The sequence below is a fragment of the Balaenoptera borealis genome, assembly GCF_965194805.1.
Source record: "Balaenoptera borealis genome assembly, chromosome: 12".
In the NCBI taxonomy this organism is placed as follows: Eukaryota; Metazoa; Chordata; class Mammalia; order Artiodactyla; family Balaenopteridae; genus Balaenoptera; species Balaenoptera borealis.
The window spans coordinates 25,127,136-25,139,820 of NC_138869.1; the positions used below are offsets into that span (position 1 = coordinate 25,127,136).

Below are 12,685 nucleotides of genomic sequence, written 5' to 3' on the forward strand. Positions count from 1 at the left end.
AAGAGGCAGAAGAGCTTATGAGTCAGAAGCCCTGAGCCCTGGAGCCAAACTGTCTATTTCATATCCTGCATCTGCTGCTTCCTAGCTGTGTGACTTCCTGTAAGTTACTTAACCTCTCTGTGCTTCATTTTTCTCATCATCTGTAAAATAAAGATAATAATAGTCCCTACCTCAAAGGTATTATTGGATATATCTTTATAAAGTATAGGAACAGCATCTGGTGTATATTAAGTACTATGTAAGTGTTTGCTATTATTAATTTGCAATTATCATCCAAATCTATACACGTGTAAAAAAAAAGTCACTTAAACACGGGTGCTTCTACCACTACACAGTCACTAAAGTGGCTAAATTAAGAAGCTCTATAATACCAAGTGTTGGCAAAGACCTCTCATACATTACTGATGGGAGTGTAAAATTGTGTAGTCTTTTGGGAAACTGGCAGTTCCTTAAAAAATTAAACATGCTTCCACCCCATGATCTATTAGCTCCACTCCTATGTATTTATTCAAGAGAAATGAAAACTTATATACATACATACATACTCACATACAAACACACAGATACACACATACAAACCTTGTAAACAAATGTTCATAGCATATTTCTTTATAATACCTGCAAACTGGAAATAGCTCAGATTTCCATTAACAGGAGAGTAGATAAATAACCTGTAGTATATTCATGCAATGGAATACCTACTCAGCAATAAAAAATGAATTAACTGCAAATATATCCAACACCCTGAATGAATTTCAGAAACATTTTGCTCAGTGAAAGAACATTCATCAAAGAATTCATAGTCTATAATTCAACTCATATGACATTCTAGAACAGGAAAAACTAACCTATGGTAATAGAAATCTGAACAGTGATTGCTTATGGGGGACGGGGAAACATTGGCAGAGGCAATTGGCAGAATATTCTGGAAATATTCTTTATCTTGGTAAGGGTGTGGATAATATAGGTGTTCACATTTGTCAAAATTCGTCAAATTGTAATACTTAAAGGATGTATATTTTACTATTTATAACTATTTTTTAAATGAAACAAAAAGCAATAGCAGACTGTGTAGCAATAGCAATAGCTGTGTAGGTCTTGGAAAGTATCAATAAACGTACAAGATGAGCATCTTTTCATCCCATGTTGCAAGAAAGATATCAAAAACTGTGAGAGTCATGTCAAAAGGGCATAGGAGTTGACTTGAAGAATCTCCCATTGGCCAGTATGGGACAATTTGAACATCACTAAGGACAACAATTTTAATAGATTGAAACACATATAATATATTTAAATTCATGAGTTTATAAATACTTTAAAAACCAATTTGGCCACCATTGGAAGTGCCAACTCACTATTTTGAAAACTGGTAAATAAAGGTGAAGAATCAAGCATTTGTTGCCTTTTCTTTATGAATTGTACCACTAGGTAACCCATTAGTAGATGAGAGGAAATTTCGCACTACAGAAATATTCTGGCTCAAAGTAAAGGGTGATAGAATTGGAAAGTCATCATATTGCAACCCTTAGTCAATTAAATGATCTAGCTATTGAACTAACATCACAAAAAGAGACAGCCCTAATGAGAAAACACAGATTGGTGACCAATGAGACAATCTTGCCCAAAAAGATCTAACTGGAATCTGATCAAGCCTTCAGACTCAATCAACCTACAGGAAATATGGTGGACAAAGGACCATATTAAATGACACCAGAGAGATGTAATCAGCAGAACTCAGATGGCAGGAGAAATGGCAGGATAAACAGCCCTGTTTCTTCAACAACAAATAAATTGCAATGAGAGAGAGAAAAAGAGAGAGAAGAGAGAAAAAGAGAGGGAGAAGATGAATGGAAGGGGAACTTACAGATTAACCGAAACCTAAGAGAAATAACAAATTGCAAAATGTAGACATTTTTGGATCTTGATTCAAACAAATTTGAAAAAAACACATTCATAAGACAATTGGAAATTTGAACACTAACTGCATATCTGATGATATTAATGAATATTGTTTTAGGTAATTGGGGTTGTCTTTTAAAAGAGTCCTTAGCTGTTATATTGAAATATTTACAGATGAAATTACTTGAAGTCTTAATGTTCTCCAAAGTAATACGTACAGAAGGACAGAAAGTGGATGAGAATATTAATGAAACAAGATTAGCCATGTGTTATAACTGTTGAAATTGGGTGATGGATACACGGAAGTTCATTATACCCGTCTGTCACTTTTTCTAAGGGCTTGAAATTTTCCACCATAAAAAGTTCTGTTTCGATTTCAAAGGAACACAAAGGGAGAGAAAAGGGGGAAAACCAAACCAAATGAAAAAAAAAAACAAAAAAAACAGATTCTGCAGAAATACAGGAAGGAAATCTAACAGCATGTTGTTAACCCCTGGATGCATTTCTCATTGTCTGCAAAAGCCGAATGAGAAGGCAGTTTAAGACTGAAAGCCCCGGGTTCGAATCCTGTTCTTCTGCACCCAGTTGGGGGGACATCTGTTACCAGATTTTTTTTTTAATTAATTAATTAATTAATTTTATTTTTTTTGGCTGTGTTGGGTCTTCGTTTCTGTGCGAGGGCTTTCTCTAGTTGTGGCAAGCGGGGGCAGCTCTTCATCGCGGTGCGCGGGCCTCTCACTATCGTGGCCTCTCTCGTTGCGGAGCACAGGCTCCAGACGCGCAGGCTCAGCAGTTGTGGCTCACGGGCCCAGTTGCTCCGCGGCACGTGGGATCTTTCCAGACCAGGGCTCGAACCCGTGTCCCCTGCATTAGCAGGCAGATTCTCAACCACTGCGCCACCAGGGAAGCGCCTGTTACCAGATCTTTTGAGCCTCTGTCTCTCATCTGTAAAATAGAGATGAACAAGTACCCACTTCATAGGATTGCTGTCAGGATAAAAGAAGAATCTGTGTAAAGCACGGGGCGTAGTACCTGGTACCAGTCAGCACTTGATAAATGTGGGCTGTTGAGTATTAGTTTATTGCATGTGACATTTAAAACAGAAGATAAAACAATGAATATATGTACTTTACAATGAATGTTGGAGCATTTTTGATGACTTTTGAACTTCCAAAGCCTTTTTCTGTTCATATTTCCAAACACAAGGGTGAGATTAGATTTTACAGTGTCCATCGCCTGAAAAACTGCACGTGCCTTATGTAAAAACCAAGTCAAAACTCATGGCACTCATCTTGTGAAACAGAAAGGAGCCCACTACAATGCCTACTTTTCTCCTTAACTTTTTCACCTCTGTTTTTCTGTTTTGGGTTAGGAAAGCAAGAGAATCCGCCTAGAACAAGAAACTTCCCTCTTTTTCTGCCTGAAGGGGAATGTGAATAACGGACTTTTCCATCAGGGTTGTTTTTCCTGGACATGGTGTGCCCCCTCCAACTGCTAAAACATGTGATCCTGAAGGAGACCTTAAATAAACTTCAAATGTTCCTTACCGGTCAGCAGTGCTGTCCCAATTCTAGTAAATTATGAATTTGTTTTCTGTATTTGGTGTTCTTCCTTTCTGAACAGAAGTTCTGTTCATTCAGAATATGAGTTGAGAGATTTCCATGTGCCACGTGTTATAGCCCCAAACAAGGCAGAAGTGGTCCTGAACTCGGCCCCCAGATATCCACATGGCTGGCTCTTTTTTTTTTTTTTTTTGGCCATGACCAGGGATTGAACCTGGGCCACGGCAGTGAAAGCACCAAATCCTAACCACTAGACCACCAGGGAACTCCCCTGGCTGGCTCCTTCTTAATCTCCAGCCCCTCCATCCCTCTTCATCACATCCTCCTGCTTTAGTTTCTTCACAGGTCTTAACCCTCACCTGGAATGACCTTATTTATTAATTAATTTATTTTTTATTTCTTTCCCCCCTCTGGAGTCTCTCCTTTTCATCACTGTTTCCCCACCATCTAGCCTAGTACCCAGCAGAACCAGCTACATAATTGGTAGGACCCAGTGCAGACTGAAAATGTGGGACCCCTTGTTCAAAATGTATTAAGAATTACAAGACAGCAGAGCATTAAACAAGGTTGGTGCCCTTCTGAGCGTGGGATCCTGTGGGACTCTGCCGGTCTTACAGCCATTATTATTAGGCACCCCCAAAATAGTTATTGGGATGAATGCAGATCTAAGAGAAACCATCAGGGACCCAAGGAACGCTGGCATCCAGATCGATAAAAGATTGAAAACAGGAACCAGCATGTGTGTAAAAGGGATGCATGATTCCTCAACTGCAGGGTTGACTGTGAGGTGAAAAGTAAGATGATTGCTCTGCTCACCTTGAGAAACACTGAGTCTGGGCTGTAAATCCCTCGAGGGTCAGGACCGTACTGTTTTCATCTTTGATTTCCCTTGCAGGGCTTCTGCACGTCCGTGGTGCTCCATGAATATTTGGAAAGAACTGAATTGGTTCTAGAAGTAGAATTAGAGAAGGATGAGGAGTTATGAAAGAAATATTCTTTTCTTTAACGCAAACCTCACTAAATTTAGGAGGAGATGAGCTGGTCTTTAAGTTTGTCATTTGAGTTTATGACAAGTGGTTCAGAGCTGTGTCAGCCATCAGAGTTTTGGAAAACTGCAATACATTGTGTTGGGATTTTATGGTGTGTCTGGCATTCATTTGATATATGAAGTGTTCTGTGATGAAAGTGATAGTTTTGTGATAAATGCAAAGCTTCTCATAAAGATTCCTAAGACTGTATTTCTTTAAAAATCTGGTCTACGCTTTCACATACTTTCCCCAAAAATGATGGACCTTATTCCCCTTGTCCCACTTCCAGGATGGTGAAAGCCTCCACAAAGTCACCATATACTTATCCAAGCTCACCAGTTAGTGATCAGCGAATTGTGTCACAATTTGCGCTTTATAGGCATAATTTCACATATGCCCATCTTTCATTATTTGGACCTATTCCGGGGATATAATTTCATTTTCTTTTTTTTTTTTCCTTTTTTAAAAAAAAGTGTATTTCATTGAAGTATAGTTGATTTACAATGTTGTGTTAATTTCTGGGGCTTTTTTTTTTTTTTTTTTAAAGGAAGCAAGTTTTGTTTTTTTTTTTTAATTTATTTATTTTTATGGCTGTGTTGGGTCTTCATTTCTGTGTGAGGGCTTTCTCTAGTTGTGGCAAGCGGGGGCCACTCCTCACCGCGGTGCGCGGGCCTCTCACTGTCGCGGCCTCTCCCGCCACGGAGCACAGGCTCCAGACGCGCAGGCTCAGTAGTTGTGGCTCACGGGCTTAGTTGCTCCGCGGCATGTGGGATCTTCCCAGACCAGGGCTCGAACCCATGTCCCCTGCATTGGCAGGCAGATTCTCAGCCACTGCGCCACCAGGGAAGCCCTGGGGCTTATTTTTGTTTTTTGTTCTTTCATTTTCAATGGGACTCCGTAACAGGGCTCCCTGAGTCTGCATTCGTGGATCCCAGGTTAAGCCCTGCCCCGTGTCTGACTGCCCAGCTAGAGCCGTTTGGAAGAGCAGTGGTTTCAGGTTGGATGTGGAGTGAGGTTTTCTGCTCTTCCTGTGTGGGCCTTTCTGTGCCACTTCTAAAGGACCTCTTCCTAACTAATGCACTGACCACAGAGCTCCTATCTGATGTTACAGTGCTGCAGGAACTGTCCTTTTACCCAAGGCTGAATCCCTGGTACCTTGGCCTCCCCATGTCTTTGTACCCCACCCAGCTCCCCAATGCTGTGTCGATAATCATTCAACTTGTTAAAACAGTATTGGTCAGCCTGATGAAGGGTATCTGATTCCAGTTATCCTGTCTCCCATGAACTGCTGTATTAGATAGGACCTTCCTGTTTGCAAAGCAATTTTAAAAAAATTTAAATTACCTTAAGTAGAAATAGAAATGACAGTGATTCAGACAGTCATTGGAGTCTGTCTGTCTCCAGCACTTCTGTCTGGCCTGAAGTACTCTAGTACCCCAGGCTCTCATCCCAACAGCTTTTTAACTCCAGAACAAAGACAAACACACTTCTTCCCTCATCCCTATAACTAGGGAATATTGGGGCCGGGTATTTTTATTGGTTATTCCTAAATCACATGTTAATTATCCCTTGATATAGGGGCCTGAGGTTAGCTCATCCTAATGATTTGGATGGTACCCTCATAGAAAAGCAGGGATCTGTGATTAGAAAAAGTGAAACAGACTTTGGACGGGCAAAAGCAACAGATACTTACTCTGATCACCTAGTTTTAATCCTCCCGTGTGCTCCCATGACCATACCCTGACCTTGCCCCAACCCTGTATTTGGTCTGTCAAGTCATTTCACTTGGTTCTTCATGTTGGCCTTAATCTCCTAGTTTTATCCCATTCTGTTGCCTCTATTCTGAAACTATTTATCAAAATTCTGATTGTCCTTCGACAGTGAAAAGTTCTTACCTTACAGTTGGAAATGTCACACTGGTTTTCTCAGTAGGCTATTCAACCTGGTGAGAAAAGTGACCATTTATTGAGTTTTTCCTGCTATATATACCCAAATAGAAGGTTCCCTCAAATATAAAGTCACTCATCTTCCCACTAAGAAGATTCAAAACCGGTGTTTTAGGCCAACCTGAATATATAAAAAGTTAGCAATGTAGATGAAATGGTCCAGTATTTACTTCTAATATTTAAGATCATTTGTCCTGTGGATTAATAATTTGGGTGATTGCTGTCTTGCACTTTCCCTCTTTATGAAGTAATTGTTTTCAGCCTCTCCACGTGCATCTGTGTGTTGGCCCTGAAACAAAAGTCCCTCTTTAAATCATCCTTCTAGCTTACCCAAGCACAGAATCTTTGCTTCTGCCTAAGCTGTTTGACCTACAGAACTTGTTCTTTTTTTTTTTATTGAAGTATAGTTGATTTACAATGTTGTGTTAGTTTCTGGTGTACAGCAAAGTGATTCAGTTGTAAATATACGTATTCTTTTTCATATTCTTTTCTGTTATGGTTTATTACAGGATATTGAATATAGTTCCCTGCGCTATACAATAGGACCTTGGGTTGTTTATCCATTCTGTATATAATAGTTTGCATCTGCTAATCCCAAACTCCCAATCTATCCTTCCCAATCCCCCCCACGTTGGCAACCACAAGTCTGTTCTCTATGTCTGTGAGTCTGTTTCTATTTCGTAGAGAAGTTCATTTGTGTCATATTTTAAATTCTACATATAAGTGATATCATATGATATTTGTCTCTCTTTCTGACTTACTTCGCTCAGTATAATAATCTCTAGATCCATCCATGTAGCTGCAAATGGCATTATTTCATTCTTTTTTATGGCTGAGTAATATTCCATTTTATATATGTACCACATCTTTATCCATTCATCTGTCTATGGACATTTAGTTTGGCTCTTGTAAATAGTACAGCACTTTTTCAATCTCCATATATGATACTTCACTGGGGGTATTATTGCATGACTTTTTTCCCCCTTTTTCATTCATCCTAGAGGTGTATATGCATGGTCTTCCAGCATAACCACCTACTGCGTGGCCTTTTAAAGTAATGTTTGGAACTTCCCTGGTGGCGCAGGTGTTAAGTCTCGGCATTCCCAATGCAGAGGGCCCAAGTTTTATCCCTGGTCAGGGAACTAGATCCCACATGCATGCTGCAACTAAGAGCTTGCGTGCCACAACTAAGGAGCCCGAGTGCCACAAATAAGGAGCCCGCTTGCTGCAACTAAGGAGCCCATGTGCCGTAACTAAGACCCGGCGCAACCAAATAAATAAATAAAAATTATAAAAAATAAAGTAATATTTAAGTAACTTGTTTGCTCTGACATTCAGCCCCTCCACTTGTGAAGTCACATGCCTATAATAATTACCTAATCTGTATTAACTTCTTTGTCACCTTTTCTAATGATTTCATCAAGTGATCTTTATAAGCATACAAACTTGTTATTGAATGAGGCTGTTTCAAGGTATTATGTCTTCCCCCGACAGTATGTTGTAGCTCAAAGGAACTGGAGTCTTTGAAAGGACTTGAAGATAAAGCTACTCTCTCATTTTTGAGGGATAAGGGGTTTTGGTAGGGGGGAGGGCACCTCACCTTTTATTTAAATATATAATATATGTCTATCTGCCAGGCACATTCTTTGTGCTTTGTATGCACACACTCATTTAATTCCTCCAACACCCCTAATAAGATAGGGGTTTTTATCCCCATATACTAAGGAGGAAATGGATTCTCAGAGAGGTCAAGTAACTTTCCCAAGAACATACAGCTACAAAATACCAGGTTTGTCTGCCTGTAGAACACATGTTCTTAACCATACCACACACTCGCACAAAAATCCAGAAGATTCTTTTTTCAGTTGGGAAAAACATGGTACCATGTCACAGGCTCTTACTTAGCCATTCAAAAATTAACAAGTGGTTTTATTATTTTTACTGGATTTTATATATTTTTCTCTCTGCTTCACCTTGAAGTATAATGGATTTTGATTATTCCCTATCCATTGAGCAATTTCAGTAGTAATGATTTAGTTAAATGCAAATGATGAAATAAATCCTTTCTCGAGACCAAAGTCATCCTACCAAGATTTTCTGTTTGTGGCCAGCATCACTGATGCCGATTGATCTTATGAAGTTTGTCCCGTGGAATTCTGAGTTTCCTTCTCAGTGTAAAAGCTATTGGTGCAAAATGGCTGTGGGTAGCACAGTTGAGTTAAATGTTATTTCTGTTTGTATTCATTAAATTCAGAATGTGTAAAGATTGAAGAGCCAAAATTGAAGTTTGGATTCTTAGACGGCATAGCCCATCTCTGAATTATTATCCAGTGCAGATGATGCATTATCAGTAAACAACATTGCGTCATGTGTTTTAAACATGTTATGAAGAAAAGCTTTAGGTGGACCAAAAAAAAAAAAATAGCAGAAATTTTGCGTTGTTGGGTTTTTTTTCTCCCATTGCTCTCCTGACTCATGTTGAAAGCCTTTTGTTTCTAATCAAAGCAACAAACGGTAAGGTCATTTCCTTGTGATTATATGGCAGCGGAAGGCGTCGGGGTTTTTAGGTCCCTACTTCCACCAGCTTGTATTTGGAGAAAACACACACACACACACACACACACACACACACATCACAAGTGCTTAATACATGTGTCCTTTGTCCTGCCCGTTCTCTCCGGTCCCTTTAAATGAGCCGAGACCATGGTTCGGAGGTAAGAACAATTTCTCTTATAATTTTTTGACTACAGACAGTATAATGGTGCTAACTTGAGCTCTTCCTGGCATTTCTTAGTGAATTGAGGGCAGATTTTAATGTTATACCGGGGGTGGACGAACTTAAGTACTAATATTTCAGAACCCAACTTGCAAAAAAGGAAACTCCAAGAAATGTTTGTCCTTGCTCTTTTCAAAGAGTTATTCCTTCCCCAGAAGAGTTGGATCTGGTCCAGTTTGATACCACAGTGAAGATCGTCCTTAACGCTCATCTTTCGGAGGGTTTTCCTGTCATTGTTTGAAATGTTATCTCTGTTCCCTTAAAAGTCCTAAAAGGCTCATTTCTTGTTTTTTATTTCAGAACTTTGGTAATTATTGTTGCAGTGTATAATTCCACCTCACCGCTTCCCCCTAACCCCATCCCACTACCATTCTCTTTCTTTTCTTTTTTTTTCTTTTTTTTTTTAATTTTAAAGACTTGAGCCCTTTTATGGATGTGGAAAGGACAGGACAAGGCCAGGAACGGTGTCAGTAAGCAGCATGAAAATGCTTTGAGATTTGCAGTTGTTAATCATCTCGTCAACACAGTGTGTTTGGAGCCTTCTCTATTTCTGTTAGCATTCGGCAGGAAAGATCCTGCGGGGCACTAGAACTCATTAGTAACTTTTCTAAAAGGACCTTTTAATGTACGTCCCTGTCTTGCCTCGAGACAGAAGCAGGAGAATTGAATTCCGTCCCTCAGTCTAGTTTATGAGGACTTTATGTGACCAGAATTCAACGGCTCAAGATAGAGACCTCAGAAATGCCATCTTTGGGGATGGCTATCAATTAATTCATAAAACCTTTATGATTTGTCAAAGGAAGTCCTACAACCTAATTAAAAGGGAAGCTTTTTTTTTTTCTTTCTCCCTTGTGATGTGGTTATGCTAAACTCATAATGTCCAATTCTATGTGTCCATTTTTTTCCCCTCATGGGTAGAGGTTGGAGATGGAGGAGGGGAGGAAAAGCTGGGTAGACTTCAGAAAACAAAGGAAATTGTCTCATCCAGGAGGCTGCAAAGCTCTTGGGTATAGGAGGAAGTCTGTGGAGGAAGTGGGCAGGATTAGGTAGAGAAGAGAAACGTCAGGGAAACGAACATATCACAATAGGGTCTGGGATCGGACCCTCTTGTCATAATCTAACACAATAGCACGTCCTTAGAAATGAATCGATTGTCTCTAAATCAGTCCTGTCTAAAGGTATCTAATGATCTGAAGGAGTAGAAAGGAACATGATCGTATCCAAAATGCAGTCCTTTGACCTGGATTCTCAGAGCGGCATATGGTCACCCAGAGCCTCGTGTTAGATGATCCTATTCTTAGACTCAGGCCATAGAACCCCACTAGAAGTAAGGCCATTTTGTAATGCAGCCCCTTCAGGAATCAAAAAGTACATCTCTTAGCAGAGGATCTAAGATATTCCCAGACATACCAAGTTCCACTCCAGGGCACATTCTCTGTGTTGCAATGCATCATGTACTTTCGTCCTTCATTTGTAGTACGTGGAAAAGTGGTAACTACTGGAATGGAGGTTCTTATGGTCAAGTATACCGCCCCCCGCCACCATGGAGAGAGTGTTCAATAACTATGCGGAGGGTGGGGGATGAGTGGTGGATAAATACCACTGGTTGAGTAGAATTTTTTAAAATTAATTAATTAATTTACTTTTATTTTTGGCTCCGTTGGGTCTTCATGGCTGCGTGCGGGCTTTCTCTAGTTGCGGCGAGCAGGGGCTCCCCTTCGTTGAGGTGCGCAGGCTCCTTATTGCGGTGGCTTCTCTTGTGGCAGAGCACGGGCTCCAGGTGCACGGGCTTCAGTAGTTGTGGCTCGCGGGCTCTAGAGCACAGGCTCAGTAGTTGTGGTGCACGGGCTTAGCTGCTCTGTGGCATGTGGGATCTTCCCGGACCAGGGCTCGAACCCGTGTCCCCCCTGCATTGGCAGGCGGATTCTTAACCACTGCGCCACCAGGGAAGTCCTGAGTAGAATTGTTAAATATATTCATGCCGTGGAATATTTGAGCTGGAAAAAACCTTGTAAGTCACTTTGGAGTCACCCAGTCCCCTTATGCTGTTACTGAGTAGGTGAAAATCCAGAGTAGTGGAGGAATTTTCCTAAGCTCTCCTATCTCATTAGGGGCAGGACACAGGCTAGAGCCCTCTTTCCTGGGTCCTGAGTCGGTGCTGTGTCCACCACAATGCTGTCTCTAGGACCAGCTGATTGCTTTGTGTAATTTCCAGCATCTCTGCATTTCATGCAGCATGAGTTTCTTCTCATGCACTCAGTTCTGTCTTGGAATAGAAAGGTGGAAGTTGCATCCCAAAGGAGGCTCTGCTTCTTATTATGGACTGCTTCCAACTGCTGGCAGAAACCAGTGGGCAGGTACACGAAGGACCCTGAGAAAAAGAACCAGCAGTCTTGTCACTAGTCGTAACAAGCTGTAGTACTTGGTAAAAATGTATTAAAACACTTTCTCTTTGCTTTGAAAATATTGTCAGAACCTGAATATATTTAGTTATCTCTTTGTAGAGGCCTGTTCCAACATCATAATTCAAGTATGAGACACATTTGTTTGTCCCTGATCTGGATTCCATGAAGCTCCAGTTAAGACTTTTTCCTGCTTAATGTTGGAAAACTATGAAAATTTTTAAATGAAAGACTTTTTCTAAACTGGAAAGATAAAGCTGAGTACAGGTAAAATATACATTAACATATGTTAGTATAATCTGCCAAGGTTAGGCAAACAGTTTATCATTCCAATGAAAGCAGTGAAAGCAAAGGATGATATTGGGCACATTCTCTGTTTATTTTAGATGTGTTTTTTTCCTTAAAAGAAGCCTTTGTAGGTAGGGCTGTAAAGTACATGTTCACTTCTGTCCTCTTGTCTTGGTTTATTTCCTCTTTTGGTTTTCTTTTCTTCTATCCTTGCAAGTTAGAATGAACAAGTCAGCAGAGTTTGTACCTGTTTTTTCAAGATTTTACTGTACACCACCCTTTCTATTAGAGGTATTTATATTCAGTTTTTCCAGTCAGGAATGAGGTTAGTCCAGAAGCTGACCTTCCACAATAGGAAATCTTTATCTGAGGAGCAGTGTGAGATAGAGAACTGGATTCCAGGTCTAAGTCTGCCCCTTACTGATAAGCTCTATGGCCTTGGAGAGCTGACTTTTCCTATCCAGGCCTCCGAACCCACATTTGTGGGTGAAGAAGTTAGTCTCTTGCTGAGGCCCCTTTGCAGTTTCAAAACGCTCTAACTTTAATTCTGTGAAGTCACTACGGGTTCTTTACAGATCAGTTGCAGCTGGCTCTCCCTCTCTGCTAGCCACCTGCTACCTCTCTTCTTTCCTCTCTTCCTCCCCTTTTCCTTCTTCTCTCCCTTCTTTCTTCCTTTCCAGTGATATTTTCCTTTTCACAAAAAGGGATTCAGGGCATGGCCTATGTGACTCAGATGCCTGCAGAGCCAGGGGCAGCCTGTGAGTAGGAGCAATGGGAAGAAGGC

General features: G+C 40.6%; 1 protein-coding gene across 4 annotated transcripts in view; it reads left to right on the top strand.

The window, feature by feature from the left end:
- The window catches only part of FRMD4B (FERM domain containing 4B), a 347,769-nt gene that overhangs the window by 184,660 nt on the left and 150,424 nt on the right, over positions 1 to 12,685 (top strand). The window contains exon 1 of one of the 4 annotated variants that reach the window (XM_082346171.1): positions 9,046 to 9,149. The exons of the other annotated variants lie outside the window; for them this stretch is intronic. Coding sequence (XP_082202297.1) covers positions 9,126 to 9,149 — 24 coding nt within the window. The 5' untranslated portion in view covers positions 9,046 to 9,125. Of the gene's footprint in view, positions 1 to 9,045; positions 9,150 to 12,685 lie in introns of those variants that run through there. 4 annotated transcript variants of the gene reach the window in all.